Source organism: Alosa sapidissima, chromosome 10, assembly GCF_018492685.1.
Source record: "Alosa sapidissima isolate fAloSap1 chromosome 10, fAloSap1.pri, whole genome shotgun sequence".
NCBI lineage: Eukaryota > Metazoa > Chordata > Actinopteri > Clupeiformes > Clupeidae > Alosa > Alosa sapidissima.
This window is the reverse complement of record NC_055966.1, coordinates 5,038,573-5,049,985: the sequence shown is the minus strand read 5'-3', so window position 1 is coordinate 5,049,985 and position 11,413 is coordinate 5,038,573. Positions and strand designations below refer to the sequence as shown.

The 11,413-nt window shown below is 42.6% G+C and overlaps 1 protein-coding gene across 1 annotated transcript in view; it reads right to left on the bottom strand.

Moving 5' to 3' along the window:
- Positions 1–242: 242 nt before the first annotated feature.
- LOC121720679 (aromatic-L-amino-acid decarboxylase-like) overlaps positions 243–11,413 on the bottom strand; it is a 49,298-nt gene continuing 38,127 nt past the window's right edge. Inside the window, exons 13-14 of the mRNA XM_042107035.1 lie at positions 701–802; positions 243–519 (exon numbers count right to left, since the gene is read on the bottom strand). Coding sequence (XP_041962969.1) covers positions 319–519; positions 701–802 — 303 coding nt within the window. The 3' untranslated portion in view covers positions 243–318. The remainder of the gene's footprint in view (positions 520–700; positions 803–11,413) is intronic.

Here is an 11,413-nt window from a genome sequence, read left to right as displayed (position 1 = left end):
TAATTCTTGTCCAAAAAGTATTGCTACACCACAATACTCAATATGTTGTCAAATGGTGAGTCATTTTTCCCCGTTGCACCGATTTTAGGGTTCCCCCACCTGCCAAATCTCACTTTAACCATTGTTTGAGTCACACTGAATCACATTTGAGTATGAGCAAGAAGCCTAAAGGTGTAACCTTTTTATTCCACCAAACAGTAGGCATTTATGACTCCTTCTCAAACACACGCACATTCACATACACACACCAACAGTTAGGAGAGTGGCAGGACGCATAGTAAGACAGTATGTGGTTAGTTAGGGGGCGTCTATTGGTAATCAGTGTCGCTGCTTTAGCAGCAGCTCTGATGCCAGCTCGCCGATGTGGTGCCATGCCTCCTGCACGTGGCGCAATTCTGTGGTGCGGGCACAGATAGCAAAACGGAGCACGAAGGTGCCTGCCAGTTGGCAAGGGACTAGGTGGATCCTCCGGGCACTGTTGATCTGCTTCAGCAAAGCCTCATTCAATTCGTTTGATCCCTGTTGAAGAATGTGAACACTCTAAAAACAGTAACATTCTAAAATCTTAGTTACAGAAATATGACAAAGTATGCTTTTTAATATGATTGACATAATTATTATTAACAAAAGGTTTAGCATATATTATATCTTAGTTGAGATATTGACAGGGAAGTGCTGATTAGTGATATTGCACTGTTACCTTAAGTCTAAAGCAGACAAGGCCCAATATAACATCTGCACTGATCTCAAATCGGGGATCATTCCGCACCATGCTTTCAAATTCTTTAGCCAAACGCACATGCTGTAAGAGGAAAGAATGGTCAACGAAAGGAATGCATTTAAAATACAAATGGTGGTGTGGTAGGAAAAAACCTCACTGATACAACAGGTTGAGAAAAAATGTCTGAGCCCAGGTCACTGAATGTAAAATAATCTAAGACTATTTCTAACAGATTTTTTTCAATGCAACCACTGGGTGTCGATATTACCCATGTTTTCCATGGAGTAAATTAGATTAGATTAGATTAGATTAAACTTTATTGTCATTGTGCAGAGTACAACTACAAAGCCAATGAAATGCAGTTTGCATCTAACCAAAAGTGCAAAAAAGCAGAAAAGTGCAATGTGATATACAAGGTATAGACATATACCTTGTATATCACAAGGTGCAGACATACAAGGTATAGGTGGTGCATAGGCAGGAAAAGAAATATAGTCAGCAGTGTAGACAGTAGTATGCAGTTGGTTTACAGAAGGTGGTTTAGAGTAATATAAATTAGATATAAATATGTGCAGTGTATTAGCAGTTACTTTATAAGAGCAGAATAAATATGGCTATGTGATATGAACAATGTGTGAACAACATGTACAGATATGTGCAATGTAGTAGCAGTAACAATATAATAGTAGTAAGAATATATAGATATATGCAGTGTATTAACAGAATATATAAATATAGCTGCAAGCAGCAATGTGGGGGCCTAGCAGTACTAGCAGGAAAGGCGTTGCCATGGTTTGAGCAAGCACACACAGCAACTTTGATGCCAATTGGATAAAGAACAGCTGAGATATAAGCTCAATTACTTTATTACAGCACCTCTAGAGGCCAAAGTACGGAAATTTCCGGGCACGTTCTCACAATCAAGTACTGAGTCCCTCTACCAAGTTTCGACTTCATACATCAAAGTGTTGCTGAGATATGAGCTCACTTCCTGTATTGTAGTGCCCCCTATAGAGGCCAAATTATGCCAATTTCCTAATGTGTCCTCACAATCAGGTACCAAGTCCCTATATCAAGTTTGGATTTTGTACATCAAAGCATTTCTGAGATACGAGTCCACTTCCTGTATTGCAGCACCTCCTATATAGGCCAAATGATGCCAATTTCCTAGTGTGTCCTCACAATCAGTTAACAAGTCCCCTTACCAAGTTTGGACATCATACATCAAAGCATTGCTGAGATAAGAGCTCACTTCCTGTTTGATGGCTTCATCAGCATATTTGATTGGCTGTCACTGGCAAATAAACTTAAAATAGAAAAATCTGACAAGTATCGTTTGTGCGGCTCGGTCTGAAGATAATCTCCGTCAAGTTCAGTGAAAATCGGATGAAATTTGTGACCGCTGAAACTTTTCGTAGAGTTTGCACTACATCCAATATGACGGAGGTCCAATATGGCGGAAAGTGATGCGATAGGGGTCGATGAACTCAGGATGGTCCAAGGATTCAGACGCTACCTGAATTGTGAAAATCGGACAAAAGAGTCAAAGATCACATGTAGGAACCCTTGTCCAACATTGAACTGGTGGTGGCACTAGAGCGTTCAATGTATATGCATAAAAATCGCTGTGAGTGATTGGGACAATGTCCTGACTAATGGTATCGAGTTTTGTTATGTTAACTCAAAGGGTCACCGAGATAGATAGATACTTTATTGATCCCCAAGGGGAAATTCAAGGTCTCAGTAGCATACAGACATCACACACAACATGCACTTACAGCAGAAATGGTAAATATAAGTATAAACATAACAAAACTCCACTGTACAATAGAGACAGTAGAATATAAGAAAAACTAACAAAACTAAATACTAAATATACTATATAAATTAAATAAAAAAATCCACAGTGTGCTTGAGGGTGATCAAGCATGAGACGCATGCAGTGACAGGGCCGGGGCTGGCCTGTAGTTCTGTGTGCATGGTAAGGTGCTCAAGAGAGTGAGTGTCATGGTGAAGGTGCAAAAAGTAGTCCAACAGTAGTCCTATAGTTCTGTGTGCATGGTAAGGTAAGGTGCTCAAGAGAGTGTCATGGTGAAGGTGCAAAAAGTAGTCCAACAGTAGTCCAACAGTGCAAGAATAAGGTCTAGAGACCAGCATAATGGACAAATACGAGATTAAAGTATAATGTAGACAAGGTCATATAAAAAAATGTCAGTGCAAGAATAGGTTGAGGTAATAGGGTTACAGCCATTCAGTATTGTAGCAGAAAGTATTGGTCATGTGTGCTAATATAGCATGAAAAACAGTGTAGCAGTTAAACAGTAGTAAAAACATTAGGCTGTGGACAGTAGTAAAACAGGAGTAAAACAGTAGTAATACAGTAATGGGCAGTCAGTACACAAACATGGAGAGGGTGGAGAGGCAGACAGACTATGCAGAGAAGTCTATCTCTCCTCTTCCCTTAAGTGAAGCATTGAACAGTTCAATGGCCCTGGGGACAAATGACTTCCTCAGTCTGTCTGTTGTGCAAGGCAGTGAGCAAAGTCACCAGCTGATCAGGCTCTTCTGCTTTACAATAGTGCTGTGGAGGGGATGACACACAGGGCCAGATGTACGTACATTTGCGAACGTAGCGTTATCAGCGCCATGGACACACCGCAGATTGCGAACGCTGTCAGACCCAAGTTTCCATCGTATTTATCAATCGTCCACAACTGAATGGCAGCGCCTACAAGCGCAGTTGAATGAAGTTAACTGATGACAACATTAAAAAGAATCAAACGTTTAGCGATCATGAAATAATACCATACATGATAAGATGTCAACAAGCAGGGAGATAATGAAGATCAGTAGTTCTACTCAAACTACTTGTGCACGTAGGCTATGGAAGATTGGTCAAATCTAGCAAGTAGGAAAGTTTAAGTGAATGACGTGAAAGTGAAAGTAAGACATGCGAAAGGCCAACGAAAGTTAAAGTTGCTTTTGGTAGTACAAATACTTTCACCACAAAAACTGGTGTTCTAAATAGCGATTCTGTTGTCTTTGAAAGGTTCTCTTATTGACGCATTGAACTGCAATGTGGATTAACACCTGCTTTTACAAGGCGGAAGTATTTAGGTGCAGAATAGACGTGCGCTTTCAGGAGCAGTCTTTGTACATACCGCGGAATACATAACTAGGCGCTCTTTACTCCTCTCCTCCCATCTTTTTACGCTAAACTCCCACTTTCCCCTGGATCCTCCCATGAATGCATATGCATGACATGACAATCGCAATCTGCCACTTTCAGCTCCCGCGACAGGCAGTTTGCGCTTTTACATCATTGCGGCCTGTTTGTACATACCTCGCAATGATTTTACACGCACATTGCGAAACAAATACGCCTGAAATGGGCGCAAAAGCATTAGTACATCTGGCCCTCATTGTCCAAAATGTTGATCAGTTTGTTCAGGGTCCTTTTGTCAGATATTGAAGTGATGCACTCCAGTTCAGCTCCCACTACAGAGCCAGCGTTTCTTACCAGCCTGTCAAGTCGCCCAGCATCTTTCTTCCTTGTGCTTCCTCCCCAGCATACCACTGCATAGAAGAGGACGCTGGCAACAACAGACTGGTAGAACATCCTGAGGAGCTTGCTGCACACATTGAAGGGCCGCAGCCTTTTCAGGAAGTACAGCCTGCTCTGCCCTTTCGTGTAGAGTGCGTCAGTGTTGGCTGACCAGTCCAGTTTATTGTTCAGGTGGAGACCCAGATACTTGTGGGTGCTTACCACCTCCACATTGACTGAATTCGTTGTCACCTCATTGTTCGTGATCGCCATGTGGGGGAGGGGTGCAATATCCAGTGATGGTGGGTGTATGATAGCCTGTGATGGTGGAGGTGAGACTGGGAGACTGGGAGGTGGGGGTAGGGCAGGCACGCAAACAAGATGTTAGTCCACTTCCTGTTTGGCGGCTTCGCCGCCATATTTGATTGGCTCTCACGGAAAAACAAAATTGAAATTGAAAAATCTGGCAAGTCGTTTGTGCGGCTTGGTCTGAAGATCATCTCCGCCAAGTTCCGTGAAAATCGGATGAAATTTATGACCGCTAAAACTTTTCATAGAGTTTGGACTAAATCCAATATGGCAGAGGTCCAATATGGCGGAAAGTGATGTAATAGGGACTCAGGTCGGTCCAGGGATTCTGACGGTGCCTGATTTGTGATAATCAGACACCGTTCAATGGTCACATAACATGCGTGAATGCGAGTCCAGTTTCATCTGCCTCCTTGTTGTCCCTGTCAAGGTTGCCAAGTCATGGACACCTCAACAGACACATGCACATTGGGTGGGGCCACGGGGGTTGGGGGCTTAGTTGATTGGTTGTCACCGGGATGCAGAGTTAGAGGTTAGAGTTCAGTAAGGTGACAGCCGCAAGAAAAGAAGCTTCCTCTGAACCTGCTGGTTCGGGTGCGGAGAGACCTGTAACTCCTCCCGGAGGGTAGTGGGGAGAGCAGTCTGTGGTTGGGGTGAGAACAGTCTTTAACCCTCTGTACCCCGTCGCCGGCCGTGCTGTTCTTCCCCGTAACGGCCGTGAGCGGCCGGTGTTTTTTCATGGATGAATACAGGTGATCACTTAATTTCTACAGCTTATGTACACTACAGATCAATATTTTAGATCCCCTTCGATGTATTGTCATAATCAAACACATATGTTTGTATTGATTTATTTTTAGATATTTGCGTTTTTTTACGATATGTGCCTGTTTCTGCTCCGTGGCCGCTGTGGTTCAGCTGATATGAATGATGGCATGTGTCCAAGATATCTAACAAACGTCACTCATCTTGCCATGATCAATTTGGCACAGCAGTCGTAGGATTTGTAACACTTTACTCTTTTCCCCAGCCATCAAAACAAAAAAATCTGCTTGTAGGCTTTGATATATGTTGATCTTTTATGCTACGAGATGTGCCTATCTGCTCCGTGCGGCCGCAGCAGTTCAGCCGATATGAATGAGGACTCAAGTCTCAAAGTTACAGTAGTCTATGCTATCTGCCAAATCGTCACTCATGTCACTGTGTCACATCAATCATAGGATTTGTTACAATTTACTTCTTTTCCCGCCGTCAGGACCTACAATTCTAAACATTATAGCCTCCGAAATCACGAGACAGAGTAACAGGCAAAGAGATAATGTCTTCTGCACCGAAACGCCGCAGGTTTAGTCTGGCCGAGACGGTTTTGATGTGCACTGATCCATCTCAGGTGCTGGAAGAAGATCTTCCCATATTGGATGGCAATGACACTGATGTAAGTTGTAAATGTAATGTTGGCAATAAAAGAATATGACAGTTAACAAAATATGTCAGTGATCGCTAAGTTGATTGCTAAGTTTAGCGCTAATTTCACTAACGTTGAACACTAACACTAGTTAGTGTAACACTTCAACAAGTGCAGTGCGGCGCTGGGATGTCTTTTACCTTTTTGCCGAAAAATTCAGAAAACATGAAATTTCTTCATTCCTGTCTTCTAATCTGCTAGATCCATACAAGACATTGGCATAGATTTGGCATTACTTCCATACGTTGTTAGCTAGCTCACTATGGCAGTCATCAGAGTAGGCTAATCCATATCGAGTGACAACAAAACTTCTGAATGGATGTCAATTGGTTACGTCAGGAGTGTTCACCTTTGACCTAGATTTTGTTGCGAGAGCTGGATGGATGGATGGATGGATGGATGGATGGATGGATAGATAGATAGATTTATTATTATTATTATTATTATTATTATTATTATTATTATAACAGACTGTAGATAGGGCTAATATTGAATCTGAACAGACTTTTGGTGTGCAACTTTCATTGTCAGATCAATCTGTCGGATGTGTCAGATCACAGCTCTCAAGGTGAGGAGGACAATGAAGTAGGAGAGGCTATGCGAGAAGAGGAAGAGGTAATGATGGAGAGAGAAGAGGTGGAGGAGGCAGGTGAAGCAGTGGATGAAGAAGTGGAGACCAGAGTGAGAGCCAGGGCAGAGTATAGAAGAGGTCGAGGGATAGGAGGAAGAGGAGGAGGAGGAGGAGGGAGAGGAAGAAGAGGAGGAAGCTTGGGAGTGAGAGGGAGAAACAGTGGGAGAAGGAGACAGAGAGGAAGGGTATAAACACACGACGATCCACCATGGTCTGACTCTATCCCAGTTCCCTCCATCCAGCCTTGTATGGTTGATCCTGGCCCCAGATGTATCTTGACCAACGCGCTGGATATCTTGTGGCAGATGGTTGGGGTGTTATTCATCTCAAATCTAGTGCAGTTTACAAATATGTATGCTGCATCCAGCAACCCCCCCGCCACGTGGTACGATACAACAGAGGAGGAGATGAGGGCCTTCATTGGTTTCAATATCCTCATGGGTATCCATCGTTTACCCTGCCTCGCCGACTTCTGGAGCTCTGATCCATGTGTCCGAGTGCCATATATCGCTGACCGGATATCTCGCAACCGTTTTGAATTAATTTGCCAATTTTTTCAGTGCAGTTCACAAGGAGAGGATACAGATAAGCTGGCAAAAGTTAGGCCATTTATACAAGTGCTACAAGAAAATTTCCCAAAACTGCTTGTGCCCTGGACTGCGCTGTCTGTGGATGAAGTGATGATTAAATTTGATGGGAGACTGCGTTGGAAACAATATATGCCGAAAAAAACAGTGAAATGGGGCATAAAGTTATGGTGCCTTTGTGACTCTTTGACAGGTTATTGTCTCGCCTTCAGTGTTTACACGGGAAAAGATGACGTACAGGGAAAAGGTTTGGCCTACCGAGTAGTTATGCATCTGCTTAGAGGATATTTGGACAAGCACTATCATGTCTATGCAGATAGTTTTTTTTCTTCCATTCCCTTGGTGAGAGACTTGCTTGATCATAACACCTACTATTGTGGCACCATCAGAAAGACCTCCAAAGGCTTTCCAACGCAAATCACGGAACCAAAATTAATGATAGGGGAGAGCAGAAAAGTGGGAAGGGATGGGATGATGGTATTGAGGTGGATGGACAAAAGCGATGTGTATATAGTTTCAAGCAATCATGCAGGCAGAGACCAAATGAAGCAAAGATCCAAGTTTAATGCTAATCTAATCTCTTGCCCAGAAGCGGTCCTTGATTACAACAGGAAAATGGGAGGGGTTGACCATCTAGACCAGTTTCGAAGCTATTACAATGTTGGGCGAACTGGAAAGAAATGGTGGAAGTACCTGTTCTGGGGACTGTTTGACATAGCAATTATAAATGCATATATTGTGTGGCAGCTTCAGCTCAGGCCACTTCCTAAGGGCAGGAAGCGGGGTGTCCAGGGCATCAATACCCTGGGTATCGACTTTGTAGTGAGTAGGAATTTAAAAGAAGGCCACTCACTTGTGCGCTTTGAGGGGAGGAAAAAGTGATGTGTAAGCTGCATTAGAGCAGGGCGCCGCACCAATAGTGGGCGGTGCATTGAAACTTCTTTTGGCTGCTCAACTTGTTCTGCGCCATTGTGCAAAATGCCACCATGTTTTCATGAATTTCATGGTATGTTATAGTTTATTGAATAGTTAATGAAATGTAATCTGTTAGGTTTGTGTTGCTTCGGTCTAATTAATATAATACTGTTGTTATAATAATAAAAATATATATATATAAATAGATAATGAGGTTTTAGTTGGAAGTTCTTTCTTGCTGTTTTTTATAATACCTTTATTATTATTATTATTATTATTAGTAGTAGTAGTAGTAGTAGTAGTAGTAGTAGTAGTATTTATATTACTTTTATTTTATTGTGTTGTATCAATGTAATGGTCTCTTATCACTAATAATATTGGCCTATTCTAACTGCTGTAATGTTCTGAAATGGTAGTCGCTAAATGAAAATGACAAAATTCCATCTGCTGCTCTTTGCAGACTAGATAAAAACAATATTAACCCCTGAACTACTCAACAGTTTCATATTTTTGCAATGTAATAGTTAAGTTGGTCTATCATATATTTTTAGATGATATTTTAAGATTGAAAAGCTTCTCTTTTAGTCTTTTAGTTGTCATCATATCACAATTTCTATCATTTAATTCAGATCAATGGCAGTCTATGGAAATTGTGCATACATAATTGGCAATGAATTATATATCATTTTAAAAAGCAGTTTCTGACCTTTAATATGAATGTAACTTGCATTTGACACTTTGCCTTACTTTTTAAGTTATTTTTCATTATTTAAAATATTACTGAAATTGCCTTTTTTTCCTGGAACTTCCAGGAATTAGAGGCATTGTTGTAACATTCTATTGGGGTATAGAGGGTTAATGATGCTGTGCACCTTACGCAAGCATCGCTTGTCCTGGATGGCCTCGATGGAGGGGAGTGAGGAACCGGTGATGTGTTGGGCAGTTCACCACCCTCTGCAGTGCTTTTCAATCGTGGGCAGAGCAGTTGCCATACCAAGCTGTGACACAGTTGGTGAGGATGCTCTCGATGGTGCAGCGGTAGAAGTTCACCAGGATCTGGGAAGACAGGTGGACCTTCTTTAGTCTCCTCAAAAAGAAAAGACGCTGGTGAGCCTTCTTGATCATGGTAGAGGTGTTGAGGGTCCAAGAGAGGTCCTCAGAGATGTGGACACCCAGGAACTTGAAGCTGGTGACACGCTCCACCTCAGTCTTGTTGAAGAGAATGGGTGTGTGTGTGCTAGCTTTACACTTCCTGAGGTCCACAATGAGCTCTTTTGTCTTTTTGGTGTTGAGAGCCAGGTTGTTGTCAGTGCACCACGATGTAAGGTGCTGGACCTCCTCCCTGTAGGCCGTTTCATCGTTGTTGCTGATGAGACCAATCATCGTAGTGTCGTCTGCAAACTTGACAATGGTGTTAAAGTCATGTACAGGTGTACAGTCGTAGGTGAAGAGGGAGTAGAGGAGAGGGCTCAGCACACATCCCTGTGGTACACCAGTGTTCAGGGTGATGGTTGAGGAGATGTGATTATCTAACCTAATGGACTGAGGTCTGTTGGTTAGGAAGTCCAGAATACAGAGGGAGGTATTAATGCCCAGTTCACTGAGTTTGGTGAGTTGGGATGATGGTGGGATGATGGTGTTGAATGCTGAACTAAAGTCAATGAACAGCATTCTGTCATAGGTGTTGCTATTGTCAAGATGAGACAGCGCAGAGTGAAGTGCCGTAGAGATGGTATTCTCTGTGCTCCTGTTCTGACAGTAGGCGAATTGGAAGGGGTCCAGTGAGGGTGGTAAGCAGGTCTTGAGATGGTCCAGGACCAGCCTCTCGAAGCACTCCATGATGATGGGGTGAGTGCAACTGGACGGAAGTCATTAAGGCTTGTTGCAGTGGAGTGTTTTGGCACTGCCACGATGGAGGTGGTTTTAAAGCATGCTGAGACAGCAACCTGGGCTATTGACACTTCACATTACACGTCACTACGTACCAACATTGAGACTCAGCTCAGGTTCAGCTACACAGCATTCGGAAAAAGTACACCATTGGTGGCCACCGATGAAAGTAAGTAACATGTTTGGCTGTGTATGTAGCTGATCAAGTTTTCAATAATTGAATGAAACCGAATGAAAAGTTGTCAAATGTTAACGTGTAATGTAACGTTCTGTAATTTTCCTCTGGGGATGGTGAATAAAGTATCTATCTATCTAACGTAGCAATTATGCTAGCTCACCTTTAGCAGGTTAGCAGCTAGCTTCTAACCTTTAGCAGGTTATTTAATAAGCTAATAAGCTAACCTCTAGCAGGTTAGCTGCTCATTAGCCTACCTTAGTCTACGGCAACATACAGTTTATGAAGTTGTGCATCTGTACGGATGCCAGCTAGCTTAGCTGTGCCTGTGGAGCATTGGTAAACCTCACTCCCCGATGCCTCAAGAGTGCTGCTGGCATGTGAGCCAGTAGCCTGGGCTGTTGACTCAACTGTCTAAGCACGCTCGCCTCCCGATCCGAGGTGCTGCTGTTCGTGGGTTCGAGTCCGGGCGTGTGCAGGGCTGAATCGCGCAGGTTCAACACAGATAGGTTTACTGCAGATATGTGAAATATGTAGCACTTACATTTTGAGTTTAACGTTAATGTATACAAACTAGGGAATGGATTTTATCAAATTGTTAGCTGATGTAATGCTTTGTGTAGCTTACAATGCAATTAATTTACCGCATTTTAGGCTATTATTAGTTTGTTTTGAATTTTGAAACAATATGATTGGAACAATTTTGCTTAGGCTAGCCTAGGCCTACTCTGATGATGTTTTGAACAATATGCTACGGGATATGGCCATTAAAAAAAATCGTATTAGTTTATTATGAAAAAGACACCGTAGATGTGAAAATATCACATCTAGCCCGTTATAAAGGTCCATGTCTACTTAAAGAAGCCCTATGCAGGTCTGGTTATTCCGTCGCTGTTTCTGGGTTTTTGCCTGATTTGGGCACGCATTTTTCACAACATAGCTTCCCCTGCAGCTTCGGTAGCAAGTGACTGCTACGCTAAACCCCCACTAGCTAGCGAGCTAGCCATCAAGAAACCAAGCTAAACACATACAGGGCTCACAATAGAACGGTCGAGCAAACACATTGTTCAAGAGACTATCCAACCACATTACAAAAACGAAGTTCACCCAAGGGTAGGCTACTTACAATTTCAACAGCAACAAAGCCAAGTCGGCATCCATTTTGCAGTCTTCTTA